Source organism: Aotus nancymaae, unplaced genomic scaffold, assembly GCF_030222135.1.
Source record: "Aotus nancymaae isolate 86718 unplaced genomic scaffold, 86718_ANA_hifiasm-v0.15.2.pri h1tg000029l, whole genome shotgun sequence".
Lineage (NCBI taxonomy): Eukaryota > Metazoa > Chordata > Mammalia > Primates > Aotidae > Aotus > Aotus nancymaae.
The window spans coordinates 53,035,556-53,058,695 of record NW_026988442.1 but is presented as its reverse complement, the minus strand read 5'-3'; the positions used below and the strand labels follow the sequence as shown (position 1 = coordinate 53,058,695).

Sequence of the window (23,140 nt, the reverse complement as noted above, 5' to 3'; positions counted from 1 at the left end):
TCTTTACTAAAAGTTTTTACACCTTGTGTTTCCTAAAACTAGGTAGAAATAAGAACAAAAAATTAAAAGAAATAGTTGTAAGAAAAGTTTGAAAAATAAAATTTATAAACTTTTGCTATTATGAAAGGTATGGAAAGAATCAGCAAAATATTTTGTAAGATTTTAGACTAAAATGCTTATCAGTTTCATGGGCTCACTTAAATGGAAATGTCTGGGTAGCCTCTGAGCTTTGCTCTTCCTTTCTGTTTTCATCAGTCCACTATTCTTCTGTACAGGTCCTTCTGTGTTCAACATTTTTCCTTTGACTGCAGAGGCTTCGTATATGCTATTACCTTTATTGCTTTTCCTTGCTCCTCTTCATCTAGTTAATGTCACTCATTGTGTAGCTCTCATGTTAAGATTCACTTCAACATGAAAGGATCCCCGTTAGAAATCCTTTCCTGACCTCTTTCAGGAGCTAAGTCCCTCTCTGACAGGTTCTCATAGGCCCAAGCTCCTCTGCCTTGTCATAAATGCAATTTTATACTAGTGTAATTATTTGATGAATACTTTTCTACTTCTAAATTCCATGAGGGCAGGGACTATGTCTGCTTTTACTCATGTATCTCCAGTACAGTGCTGGCAAACATTGGGCACTCAATACATATATCTTGATTGAATAATCAATGATCCTGTAGCTTAAAATCCTTCAAAGATTTCCTATTCTTTAGCAAATGTTTGCCATAGCATTCAAGTACCTCAATCTATCCCTTTTCATGTTCCCATTCACAAATCTTATGTTGCAGTCAAATTCTATAACTTGCTATTCCACAAACATAGGATAAGCTTCCCAATCCTTGCACTCTGTGCATGCTATTCCCACTTCCTAGTATGATATTCCCTAGTCTCAAACTGTCCAAACCATACTCATTTTCTTAAGTTCCATTTCAACTTCTACATGAAATCTTCCATGATCTCTTCCATATCTCTGCCAGAAGTCAGTATTCTTTTTCTAAATTAATGCATTACTCTGTTCTCAACAATCAGTTACTAGATTCTGCAATATGTATACATCTTATCTCCCTATTATATGACAAGCTTTCTGATGGTAGGAATAACATTTTATCCAATTTTTTGGTGTCCACTGCCTGAGATGAAATAGGTATTAAATAAATGCATATTAAATAAAAAACAGAATGAACTTAAACATCTCTTCAGATATAATTATTTTATCTTATATACTAGGATCAGTTCTTCCCCTTTAACTCAGTAGAATATTTATATTTAGAAAGGAAGGATGGACTCTAAAATGGTGGCACAGATGCATGCTGGCTTCAATTCCTGCCCCCACTGACTCCCTGACCCTGCCGTCAACCACCTAGAAAACCAAAAACAAACATAAGGCACTGAGATGATCACCAGTGATATCCCAAAATTGAAACATGAGGATGAGACAGTTCCTGAGGCAAGAGAAAAGTAGAAAGTCTCTGAGCAGATGGTAAGAGAATTAAAATTCCATATCCACAATGCCTCTCTACCCTCATTCTGCTGGGTACCAAGCACACAGAAAATTTTCCCCCAACTCACAGTTTCTACACTGAAAAAAGCAAGATCAAGGTAGACAACCAACTTATCCACTATGAAAACAGCATGACAGTTCCTTAAAAATCTAAAAATATAACTACCATATTATCTAGCAATTCCATTAGTGGATATACATAGAAAAGAAAGAAAACCAATATATGGAAGAGGTATTTGTACTCCTGTATTTACTGCAGCAATTTCACAATAGTTAAAATATGGAATCAACCTAAATGCCCATCAACAGATGAATGAATTAAAAAATGCAGTACGTTTACAGGACAGAATATTATTTAGTCATAAAGAAGAATGAAATCCTGTCATTTGCAGCAACATGGATGGAACTGGAGGACATTATGCTGGGTGAAATAAGCCAGATACAGAAAGACAAATTATCATATGTTCTCACTCATATGTGAGAACTAAAAAAGCTACTTTACTCTAGAATGTAGAGAGTAGATTGGTGGTTACTAGAAGCTGAGAAGGGTAGGGAGAGAGGGAGATTAAGAGAAATTGTTTAATGGGTACAAATACATGGTTTGACAGAAAAAATAGGAAAATATATAAAGACAATTCGACAAAATCAGGAAAACAATTCATGATTTGAATGAGAAAAATCGACAAAGAAACAGGTATAAAACAGAACCAAACAGAAGTTCTAGAGCTAAACAATTCAATGAATAAAATAAGAAATATAAGACTAGACCAAAAATATAGACTAGACCAAGGAGAAGAAAGAATTTCTGAACCCAAAGACAGGTCTTTGGAAATAACACAGGCAGACCAAGGGGGGAAAAAAAGGAAACAAAGGAAAACAAAGGAAAAGGAAAAAAGAAAGAAAAAGCCTATAGGATTTATGGGACACCATTAAGCAAACACATATTCTTGTGGGTGTTACAGAAGGTAAAGAGAAAAGGTGAGGAAAACAAATTTAATGAAATAATAGTAGAAAACTTCCCATGTCTTGGGAGAAAGATGAAAATTCAGGTCTAGGAAGCTCAAAGAATCCCAAGAAATTCAACCCAAACAGGTCCTCTCTGAGGCACATTATAGTCAGCCTATAAGAAGTCAAAAGACAAAGAATTCTGAAAACATTAAGAGAAAACTGTCAAGTCACATATAATGAAATCTCCATTAGACTAACAGCAGATTTCTCAGCAGAAACCTTATAGGCCAGGAGAGAATGGGTTGATATATTCAAAGTACTGAGAGAAAAAACCCTGCCAGCCAAGAATTTTATACCCAGCAAAGCTAGCCTTCAGAAATGAAGGAGAAAAAAAGTCTTATAGACTGAGGGAAACTGAAGGAATTCATCACCATTAGACTGGACATGTAAGAAATCCTCAAGCAGTCTTACATCTGAAAGTACAAAGATGATAATCACCATCATGAAAACATACTATAAAACTCACTAGGAAAGATAATATACAAAGGAGAAAGAGAAAGAGAAAGAAAGAAAATTATTACACACATAATCTTAAAAAGCCTGATGATAAACAGTATCCCTATGGAAAAAACCCCAGCCAAAACAATATGTAATAAGCAAGGAAGTAAGGAACAAAGGATTGTGGAAAACAACTGAAAAGCCATCAATAAAATGATAGGAGTAAGCACTCACCTATCAGTAGTAACCCTGAATGTAAATTAATTAAATTTGCCATTTAAAAGACATAGACTGGCTGGCTGGATTAAAAAAAAACAACAACAATGCCCAACTATATGCTGCCTAGAAGAAACTCCCATCACCTGTAAGAGATATGAAGACTGAAAGTGAATGGATGGATAGAAATGTCCCACCCAAATGAAAACCAAAAGTGAATAGGAATAGGTATACTTACAACAGATTAAAAAGAAAAAACCTTCAAGTTAAAAGCTATAAAAAGAGGCAAAGAAGGACATTATATAACAAAGGGATCAATTCAACAAGAGAATATAATAATTATAAATATATATGCACTCAATACCAGAGCACTCAGATATATAAAGCAAATATTATTAGATCCAAATGTAGAGGTAGATCCTAATATTATAATGGCTGGAGATTTCAACATTCTACTCTCAGTATTGGATAGATTTTCTAGACAGAAAATCAACAAAGAAACATCAAATTCAATCTGCACCATAGACCAAATGGACACTTACAGAACATTTCATCCACCAGCTGCAGAATACACATTCGTTTCATCAGCACATGAAACATAGGCCAGGACTGACCATATGTTAAGACTCAAATCTCAAAAAATTTTAAAAATTTGAAATCATATCAAGTATCTTTTCTGACTACATGGAAAAAAACTACAACAACAAGAGGAACATTTGAAACTATAAAAATACATGAAAATTAAACAACATGGTCCTGAACAACCACTGGTAAAGGAAGAAATTAAGAATGAAATTTTAAAATTTATTGAAATAAATGAAAATATAAAAACAACATTCCAAAACATATGGGACCCAGCAAAAGCAGTCTTAAGAGGCAAGTTTATATCAATAAATGCCTACATCAATAAAGTAGAAAGATTTCAAGTAAACAATTTAGCAATGCCCTTCAAGGAACTAGAAATGTAAGAACAAACCAAACCCAAAATTAGTAGAAGGAAAGAAACAATAAGGATCAGAGCAGAAATAAACAAAATTGAGACAAAAATACAAAAGATCAAAGAAACAAAAAGTTATTACTTTTCCTAACAATAAAATACCTAGGAATGCAGCCAACCAGGGTGGTGAAAGATCTCTACAATGAGAATTACATAACACTGCTCAAAGAAATCAGAGATGACACAGATGGAAAAACATCCCATGCCTATAGATAGGAAGAATCAATATCATTAAAATGGCCATACTGCCCAAAGCAATTTACAGATTCAATGCTATTCCTGTCAAACTACCAATGACATTCTTCACAGAACTAGAAAAAACTATTTAAAAATTCATATAAAACCAAAAAAGAGCCCAAATAGCCATGGAAACTCTGCCTCCTGGGCTCAAGCCTTTCTCCAACCTCAACCTGTCAAATAGCTGGGACTACAGGCATGTGCCACCATACCCAGCTAATTTTTGCATTTTTTTGTAGAAACGGAGTTTTGCCATGTTGCCCAGCCTGGTCTCAAACTCCTGAGCTCAAGTGATCTTCTCACCTCAGCCTCTCAAAGTTCTAGGATTACAGGCATGAGCCACTGTGTCTGGCCTTGGCAGCATTTTGATACATGAACAACAAATTTTTGCTGAAGAAGAAATCAAGAAGGCAATCCCATTTACAATAGATACCAAAACAAACAAACAAACAAACAAACAAACAAACAAACAAAAACTAAAACAAAAACAAAAACCCAACCCTAGGAGTGAATTTTAACCAAAGAAGTGAAAACCTCTACAAGGAAAACTATAAAACACTGATGAAAAAAACTGAAGAGGATAAGAGGATACAACCATGCTTATGGATCAGAAGAATCAATATTGTTAAAATGACAATACTACCCAATGGAATCTACGGATTCAACATAATCCCTATCAAAACACTAATGACATTCTTCACAGAAATATAGAAAAAATATTAAACTTTGTGTGGAATTACAAAAGACTCTGAATAGCTAAAGTAATCCTCAGCAACAAGAACTAAGCTGGAGGTATCAGACTACCAAGGCCTCAAAATAAACTACAAAGCTGTAGTAACCAGAACAGCATGGTACTGGCATAAAAACTGACACATAGACCAATGGAATAGAATAGAAAACCCAGAATGCTGGGCATGGTGGCTCACACTTGTAATCTCAGCCCTTTGTGAGGCTGAGGTGGGTAGACCATGAGGTTAGGAGATCGAGACTATCCTGGCCACGGTGAAACCTGTCTCTATTAAAATACAAAAATTAGCCGGGCATGGTGGTACATGCCTGTAATCCCAGCTACTCAGGAGGCTGAGGCAGTAGAATTGCTTGAACCTGGGAGGTGGAGGTTGCAGTGAGCTGAGATCGCACCACTGCACGGCAGTCTGAGTAACAGAGTGAGACTCCATCTCAAAAACAAACAAACAAACAAACAAACCCAGAAATTAATCCACAACTCTACAACCCATCTGCTTTTTAACAAAGGTGCCAAGAATGCTCGTTGTGAAAAGAATAGCCTCTTCAATAAATGGTGCTAGGAAAACTGGATATCCATATGCAGAGGAATGAAACTAGATCCCCATCTCTTATCCTATACAAAAATCAACTCAAGTAGATGAAAGACCTAATGGAAGATCCCAAATCATAAAACTACTAGAAGAAATAGGACATTGGTCTGGGAAAATATTTTACATATAAAACCTCAAAAGCACAGGCAACAGAAGCAAAAATAAACAAATGTGATTATATTAAATGAAAAAACTTCTTTACAGCAAAGGAAAAATTCAAGAGTGAAAAGAAAACCCACAGAATGGGATAAAACATTTGCAAATAATTCATCTGCAAGGAGATTAATATCGAGGATATACAAGGAATTCAAATACAGCAAAGAAACAAACAATCTGATTAAAAATGGGCAAGTGATCTAAACAGACATTTCACAAAAGAAGACATATACATGGCCTACAAATATATGTAAAAATGCTCAACATCACTACTTATCAGGGAAATGCAGATTAAAACCACAATGAGATATTATCTCACCCCAGTTAGAATGGCTATTATCAAAAAGAAAAAAATGAGATGCTAGTAAGAATGCATAGAAAAGGGAACTCTTACATACTGTTGGTGGGAATATAAACTAGTACAGCCACTGTGGAGAACAGTATGTAGGTTCCTCAAGAAACTATGAATAGAGCTATCACATGATCCAGAAACCTACTACTGGGAATTTATCCAAAGTAAAAGAAAATTGTTGTAATGAAGAGACATGTTTACTGTAGCACTATTCAAAATAGCTAAAATACAGAATGAATCCAGGTGTTCAACAACAAATGTGGCATATATATACAACAGAATATGATACAACCATAAAAAGAATGAAATATCCTGTCATTAGAGGCAACATGGATGGAACTGGAGGACATATTTTAAGTCAAATAAGCCAGGCACACACAAAGTTAAACACTGTATGTTCTCACTCATGTGGAAGCTTAAAAGAAAAGTTGATCTCATAGATGTAAACAGTAGAACAGAGGATACTAGAGGCTGGGAAAAGTAGGGGCAGGGAGGCATAAAGAGAGATTTGTTAAAGAATACAAAATTACTGGTAGGTAGGTAGAAGTTCTAGTGCTCTATATTACTGTAGGATGACTATAGTTAATAATATATTTTTTCAAATAGCTAGAGGAGGATATTGAGTATTCTTAACAGAAAAAAAGGTAAATGTTTGAGATAATGAATATGCTAATTACTCTGATCTGATCACTATACATTATATGTACCAAAACATTACTATGTACTCCATGATACTGTACATTATTATTTATGAATTTAAAACAATTTATAAAGCAAATTTTACTTATCTTAGCTACTGAGAACACAGCCAAGAACATTTGAGCAGCCAGCAATGTGATAAGGTCAATGGACCAAAATCTGAGTATGTCTGAGTAAGGTCAATGGACCAAAATCTGAGGAAAATGTTTCAGGCGCACACTCTGATTTTACACATAATTTCTAAAAGCCTGATGATATACTTTCCCAACCAACAGTCAATTAGAATTGGCAAATGAGATGGGAAAAAGCTGTAGGAAAATAAGGCTTGTGGAACCAATCAAATTTAAACCAGCAAGTAGCAACAACTGACAAACTGAGAGGACATCCACAGACTACAGAAAGCAGATGTAACAGTTTTAAAAGCAAAGCACAGTAAGATCATTTAGGTTAGGGGCAAAACCTCTTCTCGTTTCCTGAGGGAATTATTGTCTAATAATTGGTCTTTAAACTGAAGATCCTGTGCCACCAGGATAATTTAAATTAGTCTTGTTATTTTCAATTTAAGAAGGCAGTGACGTGTGTAATATAAGCATTCCAAAAACATGTTAAAAAATTATAGCACTAAATGGAATAATTTTCATTTCACCAGAAAATAGTGTGAAAGGGTTCATTTGTTGAAGATGCTAGATAGATGAGAATACATGAGGCACTTTTACACTGTATTATAGTACCAGGAGGAGGAGACACATAGTTTACTAGCACAATAGTTTCAGCAAATAATAAATTTTTGCTTCCCAAGGTTGGTATTACTTTCATCACAAGAAAGGGATATTTTATTAGCTCTGGAAAACTACATTTTTTGAGATCTTCAAAAGTGTCCAAATGCCTATGTTAAACTAATTATAAAGCAAAATCTCAATTATTGAAAAGGATAGCATTATGCCATAAATTTCTCTTTCTGAATAAAGGACGGCATTTAAAATCAAACTACATGGAGATTAAATTTTCTAAACCTTTAAAACCTTAGCAGTTTCTGGCCAGGCATGGTGGCTGATGCCTGTAAGCTCAGCATTTTGGGAGGCCAAAGTGGGTGGATCACTCGAGGTCAGGAGTTTGAGACCAGCCTGGCCAACGTAGCAAAATCCCATCTCTACTAAAAATACAAAAGTTAGTGGGGCATGGCGCATGTACCTTGGAAGCCTGAGGCAGGAGAATTGCTTGAACCTGGAGGTAGAGGTTGCAGTGAGCTGAGATCATGCCACTGTATTCTGGCCTGGGTGCTAAAGTGAGACTCCATCTCAAAAAAAAAAAAAAAAAAACCCACCAAAACCCAAAACAGAACCTTAGCAGGTTCTAAACCTTTCATGCTTTTAAGGAGACCTTTATACCCTCCTTCTTTACAAAACCAAAAATTCTTCCACAAGGGTAAAGTTTTCCTTTTGTTTGTCCACTGGAAGCCAGTTCTGATCATTATCCATGATATGAAAATGCCCAGAAGATAGATGGATGAATAAATGAATGAATGAATAAATAAATAAATAAAAACTTTACATATATATGTAGGGTATGTGTGCATGTGTCACTGTATCATAACATATATTTGGATATATCTATATTGGTCTCCAAATTAAACTATATAGCGTAAAAGTCTGACATATACCATGGCTTGTATATAAGGAAATTCATGGCTCTATATGAAACACTACAATAGGAGTTTGATAAGATTTGTACTAGATCATCACATTCATCTCGGTGAAACTGGAATTCTGCTGGTAGTAAAGAACTGAGCATCAGAAATAATACTTCTGAATATCATTAAGGAGGCAGAAAGATTACTAAAAAGAACATGGGGTCTGGAGTCAGACTTCATTTAAATGCACATTTAGGCACTTACTATAGGACCATTGGCACATTACTTACTCTGAACCTGGTTCCTTACCAGATGGGGGAAATTAATCCAGGATTGTTTTCAGAATTAAATGAGATAAAGTAAAAACATTTAGCACATTAACTAGCATATATTAGGCATGTAATACATATTAGTTACCTTCCATTATCCTAAAAACAGATTTTTTTCCAAGTCGATTTTACCTTCACTTGTAAACTTGCTGATGCAACTCTTCTTTCTAGATCTTCTACCTGTTGAAGGACACTCAAATCCAATTCCATTGCTTGTTCTTCTACTGACCAGTTCTCCACAGTATCTCGAGTTACTTGGTTTTCTTCATTTTCATTCAGTTCAATAATAGCAACTACATTTTAAAAGAGATTAATTTAAAAATCCACTTATTAAGATTTTCCCCTCAGAGATTTCTTCCAGAAAGTGAATACAATTCTAAGGGGGCCATGTACATCTAACTTGACATACACAAATGCACTGTGTATGTACAGGCAGCTTACTCTTAAAAGTAGAAACACCATAAAAAACACAAAACAGTATGTCTGCAGGTGTAAAAAATTACAAGACAGTAAATATCAATCTAAAAAATATAAATAGTTCGTTGAGTAAAACAGAAAAAAATAGTAGTGAATTAAGATATCATTTGTTTCTAGATACCTGTAGGGGATTGGTTCTAGGACACCCCCCAACCCCCATGAATATCAAAACCTACAGATGCTCACATCCCTTATATAAAATGGTGTTGGCCAGGAGTGGTGGCTCACGCCCATAATCTTAGCACTTTGGGAAGCTGAGGAGAGAGGATCACTCAAGGCCAGGAGTTCAAGACCAGCCTGGGTAACATAGTGAGACCCTGTCGCTACAAAAAATTTAAAAAAAAAATTCGCTGGATGTGGTGGCATGTGCCTGTAGTCCCAGCTACTCAGAAGGCTGAGGCAGGAGGATTGCTTGAGCTCAGGACTTTGAAGCTGCAATCAGCTATGACTGCACCACTGTTCTCTAGCCTAGGTGACACAGTGAGACTCTCTCACCAAAAAAAAAAAAAAAAAAAAGGTGTACTATTTGCATGTAATCTACATACATCCTCCTGTATGCTTTTATTTCTAGGTTACTTACAGTACCTACGACAATGTAGATGCTATGGAAATAGTTGTTATATTATATTATTTAGGGAAGAATGATAAGGAAAAAAAGTCTGTACATGTTCAGTACAGATACACCCATCTTTCTTTTCTTTGAGTCTGTTTGATCTGCAATTGGTTGAATCTAGATGTGGAACTCATGAATATAAAGGACCAGTAGGTTGTGCTAAAATATGCTTTAGAATAAAGTAATTCTTATAACTAAGCAAGAAAGCTGAAATCTTTTTTAGGTACATACCATCCTTATTCTTGATGCAGGCTTGAGTAATATAATCCAAATGCTTCTGAATTTGTTTTTGTAATGCCTTTTCTCTTATTCCTCTGAGATGTAGCACTTTGAGCAAAGCTTTTAGGTCCTCTGGGTCAATAATTCTCCACCAACCAAACTGCATTTCTAAGTCAAGACAAATAAGTAGATCTTTTACAAATATTTTGAATAGGAAATGACACTATGGAAATATAAAGATTTATTAACTACATATAGAGCCATCAAATATTCAGTTATAATACAGGAATCCATAATACTGAAATCGAGTAAGTGGCTATAAACCATCCCAATGTACCTACCTTCTGGAATAGGTTTTGGACTAGGAAAATCTACTGGTTTTGCTACTTCAACAGCTGCAGGTTGAGCTGAAGAGGTCTTTTCATTCTGTGGTACTGGAGATTCACTTTTACTTGAAGTAACATTGGAAGTCAAGAATGAATTACTATTTCCTTCTGATAATCCTAACCCTGATCCTAGACTAGGTAGAGATGACGTAAATGGAATATTAGAAGTAAGCACACCAGTGGGCCACCCACAAAACTGAAGTCCCATCATAGATACTCCACCTTTCACCTGCAAAAAGAAAACATTTATTAATAAAAAGGAGATTACTCTAAGAAGTTAGGAAAAATGTTTAGAATATGAAATTATTTTCAAAATTCTGAAAAATATTCTTTCATTTATTATAATTAGAGGAAAATGAAATACATTAGCAAAAAAAATGTTAAATTCCGTGTTCTTATTTGTTCCCCAAAGTGATTTCCCTTTCAGATATACTGTTACACTAATAATTTAAAAAGTAATTAAAGACGACTTAGACCAAGGTTAGAAATCAGTAGTTCTAATGAACCTTGGTGACAGAAACTCTGAGTTGCTTCAGTTTGCATACTGTAGCAGGAATAGTTTCACTATTTGAGTGATCCCCCTTGAGCAAAATCTCCATGGGGTCAAAGATTACATAAAGCAATACCAAAATGAGTTACAGTTAGCAGTACCAACCTGAAGAGGTGATAAAGCAAATGGATTTAAGCCAACAGGATTCTGAGCAGAAGATCCAAGAGGAGCTGGGGCAGGTGAAGGTGACTTAGATGGTGGCTGAGACTGAGGAGTCACCAAAGAAGCAGTTGACATTTCGGCATGAGTAAGTGAAGTGTCATCACAAGGTGTTCGTGGCAAAAGACTAAACCATTGTCTATTCTTTTCAGTCAGCGTTTTTAGTAACTGGTCATTGGGGAGAGGACTATAGAACTTCCCTGGAACACTTGAACCACTGTTAAACAGATTATTAGAGTCTGCCTTTTCCACATTGCTTTGCATTGCTGTTGACTGGATGCTGCCCAATGGATGTTTTCCACTGTTCTGATAAGACAATGTGCACCCATTTGCACTAACATTTGGTTTGGGAGTCATAACCTCTGACTCAGGAGACATCTTAGCTACTTCCAAAAGCTTGCTTAATTTGGAAAAAGAGCCAGGTTTCTGAAGGAATAGATTTGTGTTATCTTTTTCTTTAAGATCTTCCTTTTGTTCACAGTGATCTGTATTTGAACAATTTAAAGTGTCCCCAGAAGTCTCAAACATTTCTTCTTTGATCTGGACACTTTCTGCCATTTTTAGTTTTTCTCTTTCTTTTGCAATTTCTTCTAGTCCTACAAAATCAAAAAGCATTATGAAGACCAGTTACTCCAGATCAAACCAATACTGTAAATAAATGTCATTACTCTTTATCAAATTATATGCATAAATACTTAAACTTTTTTAGATTACCTAATACTCCCTATATTTTCCTTTTTCGTAGATTATAGCTTTCACTCACTGGAAAATTAACATCTATTTGTTATAAAAAAATTAAAATCTGCAAATATTAAAAGTACAAAAAATATTAAAAGCCCTACTACACAGCAAAAATTACCCTTAATATTTTTGTATTAAACCTCTAGGAGTGGTCTATGTGATACATACACACTTAAATACATATAATTAAAAAAAGAAATTCTACTACATACATAATATTCTAAACTACTACAGCGTTTTATTGAATAATAAACGCTGGGTATTGAATAATACCCTGTAAACACCTTGACATGTCGATAAACATATAACTTCATTACAAATTTTAATGGCTACAGAATGAAATATATCATAACTATATCGTTTATTAAACTGTCAATCTTCTACTGATATATAATAGGTCCCAATTATTCACTATTATAAACTGTGCTGTAAATAATGAATGACCTTTTGTCTATATTTTTAGACTTGTTCCCCCGATTTACTTCCTTAAATTCCTAGAAAAAAACTAAGACGTGTACTTTTCAGAGTTTTTGAAATACATTGTCAAACTGCCCTCTAGAAAGCCTGGATCAATATATACTCACATTAAAGTACCTGAGGGCATCTGTGTGCCAACACCCTCAATGAAACTGGATGCTGTCAATATTTTTGTCTTTGCCAATATTTGAGAGGTGAAAATGTAGATTACATTATTTCTGGTCATTAGAAGGCTGATATCTTCTCCCCGTAATATTAACTGATGTTAATGTTATTATAAGAATTTTTTAAAAACGTGTGCATTCAATGTTAAATCTAACCTTATTTTATTAAGAACACATCACACTTTCAAGGAACTTTTAAAAAGTAGTAAGTAAGATGACGAGAATAATGTATATTATTAATGTTGAACTAACTTTCAGCACCCATTTATTTATGGTAGTTTCTACTAGTTTGACATTTATTGATCCTTATCAGCCTTGCCTGTCAGACACACTACTTGCTCATATTACACACTTGTATGTTCTCTTTGTCTTCATAAGTACTATATCTTTCCAATTAGATTGTGAGCTCTTTGTGGATAGGGACAGGTTAACTGATTCTTTTGCATCTTGTTTTGCTCAAGTGATTTCCCTATGTCAGTCTCCTGAGTAACTGAGATCACTGGTGCACACCACATTCAGCCATATAATAAATGATTTTTAGTAGAGACAAGGTCTCGCTATGTTGCCCAGGATGGTTATGAACTCCTGGGCTCAAGCAATCCTCCTGCCTCAGTCTCCCAAAGTGCTAGGATTACAGGCAAGAGCCGCTGTGCCTGGTCTTATTTTGCCTCTCCACAGCACTTAGTCCAAGACACAGTACAGGTGCAAATAAACACTTGATGAATAAATCGTCTGAGTTTTTCCCTTATTTTAATTAATGGTAAGGTAAAAAGAAGAAATCTATACCTGTATTTATAAGTTCACAGCACATAGAATATAGGAGATGTATATTCCTTTATTATTTCATTTATCGATCTATTAATCATATATATATCATATGTAAATCATATATATAATTAGTGAATATATATGATTAATACATACTAATATTAATCATATATTAATATATCTATTAATGAAATAATAAAAAACTTCAGAAGAAAATAAACTAAGTGAAAAATTATCCCTACTTCCCCCTGCTCTGCAATGACCACAAATAATAGTACAAAGTACAACTGCTATTTATGTAACATTTGTAGTTCTTTTAGATCCATTATCTGACATGATCCTTATTACAACCAAAGAATTTACATAGAGCTTATTAATATTCTTTTGCAGAAAGGAAAATCAGGGTCCAGAGAGGTTATGTAGAAGAGCCTGGATGGAAAGGGAGGTCTAATATGTAAATTCGATCAATGTTATTTAATCTGAGAGGCCTAAAATTAAAACAAACAAATTAAAAAAAAACATAAATGGTCTCATAAGCTATTCTTATAAACCTTATAAATTATTTATTTACTTATTTAAATCTTAAAGTATTTTAAGTGTCCCTGTGATATAGAAAGTACTATCCTTCCAACACTATGGAAAATAAAAAGTACAGATGAAGATTATAAGATTTAAGTAAGGAAATAGTATATATATTAATGTGCTAAAATAATTGTCTAATTAATTATCTGCTTTTCTAAAAGCTCAATGTCACGTATATTAAAAGTTCCACTTAAATAAGCTGGGAAGTTTATGGAAAAGTTTAGGATTTGAGCTGGATCAAGAAGGATGGGTGAAATTTAGATGTTAGAAGAAAAGCAGATTATTATATAATGAAAAAGATTTGGCAAAGATGCAAGGGGAGGAATACGTATATGTTGAGTGAGTAGACTGGACTAGGTGAATTCTCATCAGAGAACAGTGTAAAGACAGCTTGGAGTCAGAATTGTATATAGTCTTGAATGCCAGGCTGTTGGGTCCGATCTGCAGACTCTGACTCAGCGATGGATGAACAAATGCACTCAGACACAGATATCCAGTGAAAGAGTGGGCTAGGGGTCTCGGCCGCTCACAGACACCGAGGAGGCTGTAGCCCTCATCAGCTGGCACTGCAGGCATTTATTAAGTATAGATTTAATGACAAAGACTTTGAGTCAACACACTTGTGGATAATTAATATGGTCGCCCTCCCCAGAGATGGCAGTCTTACAGATGATTAAAGGCCAGGTTCCAAGGCCTAAGTAAACTAACTTATCTAGATCAGTTTCTTTACATCCACTAGTTATTTAACTTAAGCTTTCAGGCACCAGATAAGAGAATCTGGCTGCCTTTAGCCAAATCCTATTCTGAGGCTTTTGCAAGACCCTCCAGCCTTCCAAGGTTTGTGTCCATTTTATAATTTTTCCCACTACCCTGACTGAACTCCTACAGCTAAGTACATATTTATAACATCATTTTACAGGTTATAGGTTATATTTAAGGTTTCAGAGTAGAGAAATGATATGATGACAGAATGTAATAGAAGGAGGAATTGTATATAGAGAAGTTGAGGACAGGTGTAATAATCCAGGTATATAATGATGAAGAACTGATTTCAGTAGTGTTGCAAAGAGACTGATTTCAGGTATTCTGAAGGAAAGTTGATGTCCTAGATACTTCAAGTTTACATGTCCAAGTGACTAAGAAAAATGTGGCTCTTAATCATATTGAATATTTAACCGGTCTGGGTAGGGCTTAGATTGGTTGGTTTCTTAAGCTGTTCAGGTGAATCTAATTATACCTAAGGTTAAAAAGCCACTCACCTGGGCATTTTAAAAAAATCTGCTCTCAAGTCTCCTGGGTTCTGTATTTCTAAATGACCCATAATTTTGTCATTTTAAATTAGATTCCCATACTAAAACTTTGACTTAATTTCAAACAACCCCTCCTATTGACTGCTCTAATTCATTTTAAAGTATCATAATTTTTATTATGTATGTATTTTATTTATTTTTGAGACAGGGTCCATTCTGTCACTCAGGCTGGAGTGCAGTGGTGCACTCTTGGCTCACTGCAGCCTCTGTCTCCCGGGTTTAAGCAATTCTTGTGACTTAGCCTCCTGAGTAGCTGGGACTGTTAGGTGTGTGCCACCACACCTGGCTAATTTTTGTATTTTTTGGTAGATTGGGTTTTGCCATGTTGTCCAGGCTGGTCTCAAGCTTCTGGCCTCAAGTGATCCATCTGCCTTGGCCTCCCAAACTGCTGGGATTAAAGGTGTGAGCCACCATACCCGGCCCATACTTTTTCTATTGGGAATTAAGTCTAAATTTATCTCTAATCCCCACTTTTGCTACATCATACTCAATAATTTCTTATAGTAATTCAACCTTCAAGATCCTTCTTTCTGTCTTCCTTTAACCCCTGTTTGCTCCTGAGGTTATGGCCTCCGTACTTCTTAGCTGGGTTACTGTAATGGTTCCACAATAAGTTTCTTTACTTCTTCTTTCAATCCAATGCATACTTTGCTCCCAGATTATCTATGTTAGTGTAACTCCCCTGCCAAAATTAGTCTCTGCCCTCTAAGGGCTCACAGTCTAGTGGCAGAAATGGCCATCTGTACCAAACATTATGACAAAATACCAAATAGGGTACATAATGTTTCTCAGTTTTGATCCCTCTAGGCACTTCGCTTTCATACCTTTGAAAGTTCTGAGCTTACTTTTAGTGCAGAATCCTAAAATCATTAGAGCTGCCTCTAGGGCCACTCCTGAATTGGAAAGCAAGTATACAGAACAGAGGTCTATTTGTATAGGCTAGAAGTTCTTCCAAATAGATCAATCAGAACAATTCTGTTTTTGTTAGATACTGAGATTCTGCGTAACATTTTCATTTAAAAAAGTGAAAATGTTTTAAAAACAAAAACCATGAAAAAAAACCATTACTAAAAACAAAAACCTTAAAAGCAACTGCTTTATTTATATTTTCTATTAAAGTCATCTATATGATTAGCCAGTCTTCTCCCCCAGTGGACTATAAACATGATACAAATTCTATTTTTTTTTTTTTTTTTGAGACGGAGTCTTGCTATGTCCAGGCTGGAGTGCAATGGTGCGATCTTGACTCACTGCAACTTCTGCCTCCTGGGTTCAAGTGATTCTCCTGCCTCAGCCTCTCGAATAGCTGGGACTACAGGCACATGCTACCACCCTTGGCTAATTTTTTGTATTTTTAGTAGAGATGGGGTTTCACTGTGTTAGCCAGGATGGTCTCTAATCTTCTGACCTTGTGATCTGCCCACCTTGGCCTCCTAAAGTGCTGAGATTATAGGTGTGAGCTGCTGCGCCCAGCCAACATGGATTCTATCTCATACAGTTTTGTGTTTCCTACAGTGCCTAGAAATGTCTAGCACCTAGCAGGCTTTTAAAAATGGGTTTTTTCTTCCATGTCTGATGGGGACAAAAGTGTTAATGTTAGTGCTTACAGATTTCAGAAAGTAAAAACACTTTTGCTTCCATGTACCAACATAAGTCAATAGCTACATTCTAAAACCTATAAGCACTAATATAACACTTTTGTCTCCATCAGAATTTGGCATTTGAAAATGTCCAGACATGGAGTTCTGAAAAGTTACATTCAAGAAGGTTTACTGAGCACATAAATGCACAATGTACTCTACTAGTTAATGTAACAGAAATGGAGCGAGCGTAAGATGTCTAAAGGTAGAATATCATGAATTTGTGGTAACACAAAATTCAAAAAAGGAAGAAGTTTGAAGGAGAAGGAAGTGATCTCAAATTTCAAACATTAACAAGATTTGAAAAGGAATGAGGATTATAATGAAGATCTTAGATTTAAGCAAGTTACCTATTGCGGGGTAGTGTCAGGATGTATGCTTGTTATAAAGTAATAAACCACTTATTGGGAAGTTTGACAATGGGAAGGATGAGAAATGGAGCAGCAGCTATAAAAGGTAATACAGGTGCAGATCTTTGTCCACTAAAGAAAGAAAGAACAGTTTATGTCTGATGTCAGAAATAGTAGCAAAAGAAATATCAAGGGCTGGAATATCAACAGTATCATGTTTTAAGAGGTAGGCTTTTAACCTTGGCATTAAGCTTGTAAAGTTCAATTGTAGGAATGTTTCTAGTGCTTCTCCTCCTTTTTATGTATCAGTGAAGGGGCATTATGGGTTCAAAAGGAATGAGAAGCAAGGTTGTACATGTTTACCAAACATTGATTATGGGAACACAAAATATACTGAAGAAGTAACAGAGTTTTAAAATATACAGTTTCTTATTTAACAATTTATATTGGATTATTAGTTCTTACCTTCACCACTCTCCATGCCTTCTACAAAAACCCCCCCACATTGGGGAAGAATCCAGTACCGGCGTCTGTAACGATCCTGGCCAAACATCATTGAACGTAATGAGTGAGAAGCATCAAAGAGCTTCCTTCTGTACTGACTCTGTTGCTGTTAAAAAATGGTGCATATAATTAAGTTTGGGATGTTAAATGCTTTAAAAATTAATATATAAGTAACTTTATACTTATTATACCTTTAAGCAGATAAATTTCTCTACTGGGAAAAGAGCAAAAGGGCTAAATGTTCACACCTCACTTCAATTTCAGTAACATTTATAAAGATAGAAATCACTTTAAGGATAATTATTTTTGCTGCCATGGAGTAAGAGGGTAAGTTTTATTTTATCAAGTATAACATTTCTTATACTTGATAATAAACAATGGGATCAAGTATTTTACAGAGCCAAAGCAAAGTGGTTCAATTCTATTGATTACAGTATATAACAAATAATACATATAGGCCAGGCACAGTGGCTCATGCCTGTAATTCCAGCACTCTGGGTGGCCAAGGCGGGTGGATCATTTGAGCCCAGGAATTAGAGACCAGCCTCGGCAACATAGTGATACCCCATTTCTACAAAAAATATGAAAAATTAGCTGGGCGTGGTGGCACATGCCTGTAGTTGCAGCTTCTGGGGAGGCTGAGGTGGCAGGATGGCTTGAGCCTGGGAGGTCAAGGCTCCAGTGATCGTGCCATTGCACTCCAGCCTAAGTGACAGAGTGAGACTCTGTTTCAACAAACAAAGCAAAACAAAAACCGAATAATATATACGTAATTGGCTAAACCTGTATTTGCCAATTTTTATACTCATGTTGTAAACTTAAACAACATATAATTAAGTTTTAGGATAGATCTGTGATAAATTTAATACTAATACCATACACAGGCATCTCGTAATACCTTTAATAACTCATTTCTGTTCTTATAAAAAGCTTATTTTAAATTTCATTAATGCTATGAAATTTAGTGTTTTTTGTTTTTTGTTTTTTTTTTTAAATAGAGACAGGATCTTGCCATGTTGCCCAGGCTCGTCTCAAACTCCTAGGCTCAAATGATCCTCTTTCCTCAGCCTCCCAAAGTGCTGGGATTACAGGCATAAACCACTGCTGAAACTGAATTTTTAACGAGAAGTATGTAAATATGGACAGTTTACAAATCCAATACAAATTAAGCCCACAAATCTACAAATGTAAAATAAAACCTAAGATGCTGAAACTATCACTATGAAATTCAACTGAATTTTTTAGTAATTAATTCCAAAAAATAAAACTATGACTTAATTGATACTTTGTATTTATATGACGAGCTGAAGAATATAGAATATTTTCTTTCTAGGCTCTGATTAAGTTCAGTATGATGTTTTAAGAGGCAGGCTTTTAACCCTGGCATTAAGCTTGTAAAGTTCAATTGTAAGAATGTTTCTAGCACTCTTCATCTTATTTTCTTTCTGATAAAAATGCTATTCAGAATCTTCATTTTTAATTATTTACCAAAAGCTTATTTTTGCTTAGCAGTCAGAAAAACTAATCCCCATACAATGTAGATTTTTAAAACATTGTGAAGATGTAAATTTTAATCAGAAAAGTGCTTACTTTACTTAGTTTTTCAATCTGTTTTTCCAGCTCTTCAACACTTGCTGCTTGGTCACCTTCATCCTATACATAAGAAAATAAAGTATCATTTATCTGTTTTTAAGATTCAAACACTCAGTAAATATTTAATGAAAGTCTCCTATATGCAAAGTACTAGAAGACGTACTATGGAAAGGAATAAGAATCAGCTCTTTTCTATAAACTAATAATCTGGTAGAGAGATACATAAAATGTTACATTAAAAAAACACAAAACCCCAGGTATGGTGGCTCATGTCAGTAATCCCAGAACTTTAGGAGACTGAGATGGGAGGACCACTTGAGGCCAGGAATTTGAGACTAGCCTGGACATCATAGTCAGATCCAGTCTCTACAAAAAATATAATTAGCTGGGCACAGTGGCTGGTGCCTGTAGTCCTAGCTAATTGGAAGGCTGACACAGGAGGATCACTTGAGCCCAGAAGTTCAAGGCTGCTGTGAGTTATGACCATTCCACTGCACTCCAGCCTGCAGACCTTATCCCCTCAAAAAACAAAACATAACAAAACCACACATGCCATAAACCCCCCAAATAGCAGGAAGATATAAGGATCTCAAAGAGAGGTAGCCATTAAAAGCTGTGAAGTTCAAGGCAGAGTAAGATTACTTTTAGTGGAAATGTATACCAAGAGAGGCTTTATAGAAGAAGTCATGTCTTAATTCAGTACTAAAGAATGGTTAGGGCTGGGCGCGGTGGCTCACGCCTGTAATCCTAGCACTTTGGGAGGCCGAGGTGGGTGGATCACGAGGTCCAGAGATCAAGACCATCCTAGTCAACATGGTGAAACCCCGTCTCTACTAAAAATACAAAAAATTAGCTGGGCATGGTGGCGCATGCCTGTAATCCCAGCTACTCAGGAGGCTGAGGCAGGAGAATTGCCTGAACCCAGGAGGCGGAGGTTGCGGTAAGCCGAGATCGCGCCATTGCACTCCAGCCTGGGTAAAAAGAGAAAAACTCCATCTCCAAAAAAAAGAAAAAAAAGAATGGTTAGAAATGTATTCATCAGAGAAAAGAGGACAGAGGACAGGTCATTCTATAAAGAGTCTGACACGTCTTGACATAAGAGGTGCATAAAGAGGTAAGGTAGGAGATGAGGCAAGATGAGTTTAGGGCTAGATTGTGAAGAGCTGTAAATGCTTGGCAATTAACAAAATGATCCTTTGAGATAGGTCAAACATCAGAATTATGCTTTCCAAAGGTTATTTTGGCAATAGTTATTAGATGGCCTGAAGCAGAGAAGGGATTAAAATTGGTAAAACTAGCTAACAGACTAGTTTTAGTTTAAATCTAGCTAACAGATTAGTGAAGAAGGGATATGGTTCTTACTAGGGTAAAAGAAATAAAAATGGAAAAAACAAATGGATGTAAGAGATATTACATAGTTATAGAGCTGTTAAGTCTTGGCAACTCATGAACATGCAGCACAGAGGGGCAAGGAAGATGATGAAATAAATAAATTATGATGTTAAGGTTTTAAATCTAGGAGACTGGAAAAACACTGATACCATCAACTGAAGGAGTTATTTTTAAAGGGAAGAAGATTATATTTGAACACATTGAGCTTTTAGAATAAAAATAATTCCCAACATGTATAGAATTAATTTCATAAACAGAAGATTTGCAAGTAATTATGTAAAATTTTTCATTCTAAAAATGATAACAGAAGAAGTATCTCCAGATTGTATGTTTTAGAGGGAAAGCATGAACAGAAGGTACATGGGATTCTTTGGATCTTAGCTGCACTACTAGACATAGGCAAACTACTTTTCTAAGGCTATTCTTCTGTAAATTTGGTGATAATGTTAGCTATTACATGAAGGTTTTGTAAAGACAAATTAAGAACAGATCTGAAAGCAACCAACAGTGTTCCTTCTTTAATAAGAAGATGCAGGTACAGCCCAGATTAAAGAAAAATAACAACTTGTTTTTGATGTTTACTTCCTATAAGCATTCATAAAAAGCCACACTGCCACCAACCACCATAAATATATATTTCTGACCAGTATGGCTACCTACCCAGTGAAGAAAATAGTGAAAAGAAGATTCTCATACTTTTACCATCATCTCTCATTCATCTACTCCTTACCCAAATTTGGAGAACCAAGTTACAAAGGTGTTTAGGCACACTATTTGTGCTAAAAGTAACATGAATTCTATTTGGAATTAAAAGAAACCTTAAAAGATAACTAGCTCAACAACTCTTAAATCTTGACTCTTATGTGAATATTTATATATTCTAATATGGTATTTTAATCAGCAGGACAAATGTTTGATAGTCTGTTTATGCAAAAATATAATTCAATCAAGAAACATTCAAAATAAGATATCAAATATTTGAAAATGCCATGTATCAGCCAAATTGTCTAACTGCAATTTTTAAGGCTTTTCCTATGATGCAAAAAGAAATAAAATGTCTCCTAAAGTTTTATTTAAAGGAGTTTTGGCTAATAGTACTCATAATTTTCAGAGATTAAAAAAAAAACTTGGAAGAACAAAGAGAAAGGTAGTAGCACCAACAACAAAACTAAGAATACAGAATCTATCCCTGCCACAGTTCCCCAACCAAAAAAGAGGGTCATTATATGTCCCTATATGTCAGAATTTAATTGTCCACAAAACCTCTTACAGGCCAACTTGTGAGGTTAAACTCCCATAGGTCTCAACAAAACTCTACAGAATGAAGGAAAGAAGAGTGAGGAGAAGAGGGAATCCTCTTTGTGATAAAGGGGCTATGATCTAGTCAAGGGAAGTATCTTTTAATCGAAAGGGATTATATGGGTCTCAATAAAAACATCCCTGCAATCAATCCTTTAAGGAAGGTAAACTTGAGAGGCCAAATCTATACTTTGAGAACTAACATGCCTAACATATCAATCAGTTTCAGTACGTAATCAAAATTTTTGTTATATAGGAAATTGATGTGTCTGCCAGTTCTTCGTTATAAAGAATAATTCAAATCATTTAACATGAAATGTTAATTTGACTTATTAGGTCCTAATATTTATTACTTCACAAAATTTTGCAATTGTTTTCTCACATTAATAACAAAATCTACCTTTGCCAATGAGATCCCAAAATCTATTTAACTCTATAATTCAACACTTAGAAAAAAGTGAAATATTATCTTAAATGGCACATCTTCTTTAAAACTTTAATAATGATTTTCAAATAGTCTGTGTAAACAATAAAATGTATGGTTTTTAAATTCTCTGTTTAAAAAAGAAACCAAGTGAAATAAATAATTTCTGTAAATAAGTTCTAGTTTAGTGATAACTATACAGTAGAATAAACTGAAATCCTTGTACATCGTTGTCCAAGTTATTAAATTTATGAGTTAACACTTTAAAATAATTTATAATGTGAAGTGCTAAAAGGGGCTACTAATTCTATGAAAAGGTAATTAATTTTGGTCAGAAAGACTTAATTCCTGCTACGGAAACAGCTCTACTTGCCAAATGAAGCAAATTGCTTATAAACGGTATCTTTTGTTTGGGTAATTACACTTCTGATACTCAAGTTTTGTATTATTTGTCACAGATGAATGTACATAACTCAGTAGTTTCAAAAGTACAATATTATGAAATAAATTACTTCTGCAAGGAATCTCAATGTAGTCTCATTTTCAGATTGGTACTCTTTAAAGTAGTGAAGTTGAATTCATTACAATGAGTACT

General features: G+C 35.0%; 1 protein-coding gene across 22 annotated transcripts in view; it reads right to left on the bottom strand.

The window, feature by feature from the left end:
• Positions 1-23,140, bottom strand: part of BAZ2B (bromodomain adjacent to zinc finger domain 2B) — a 432,545-nt gene that overhangs the window by 22,209 nt on the left and 387,196 nt on the right. For all 22 annotated transcript variants that reach the window (XM_064382711.1, XM_064382695.1, XM_064382705.1 and 19 more), the window contains 6 exons: positions 19,428-19,490; positions 17,799-17,943; positions 11,248-11,897; positions 10,548-10,821; positions 10,219-10,374; positions 9,030-9,190 (listed from right to left, as the gene is read on the bottom strand). In XM_064382711.1, the coding sequence (XP_064238781.1) occupies positions 9,030-9,190; positions 10,219-10,374; positions 10,548-10,821; positions 11,248-11,897; positions 17,799-17,943; positions 19,428-19,490 (1,449 nt within the window). The remainder of the gene's footprint in view (positions 1-9,029; positions 9,191-10,218; positions 10,375-10,547; positions 10,822-11,247; positions 11,898-17,798; positions 17,944-19,427; positions 19,491-23,140) is intronic.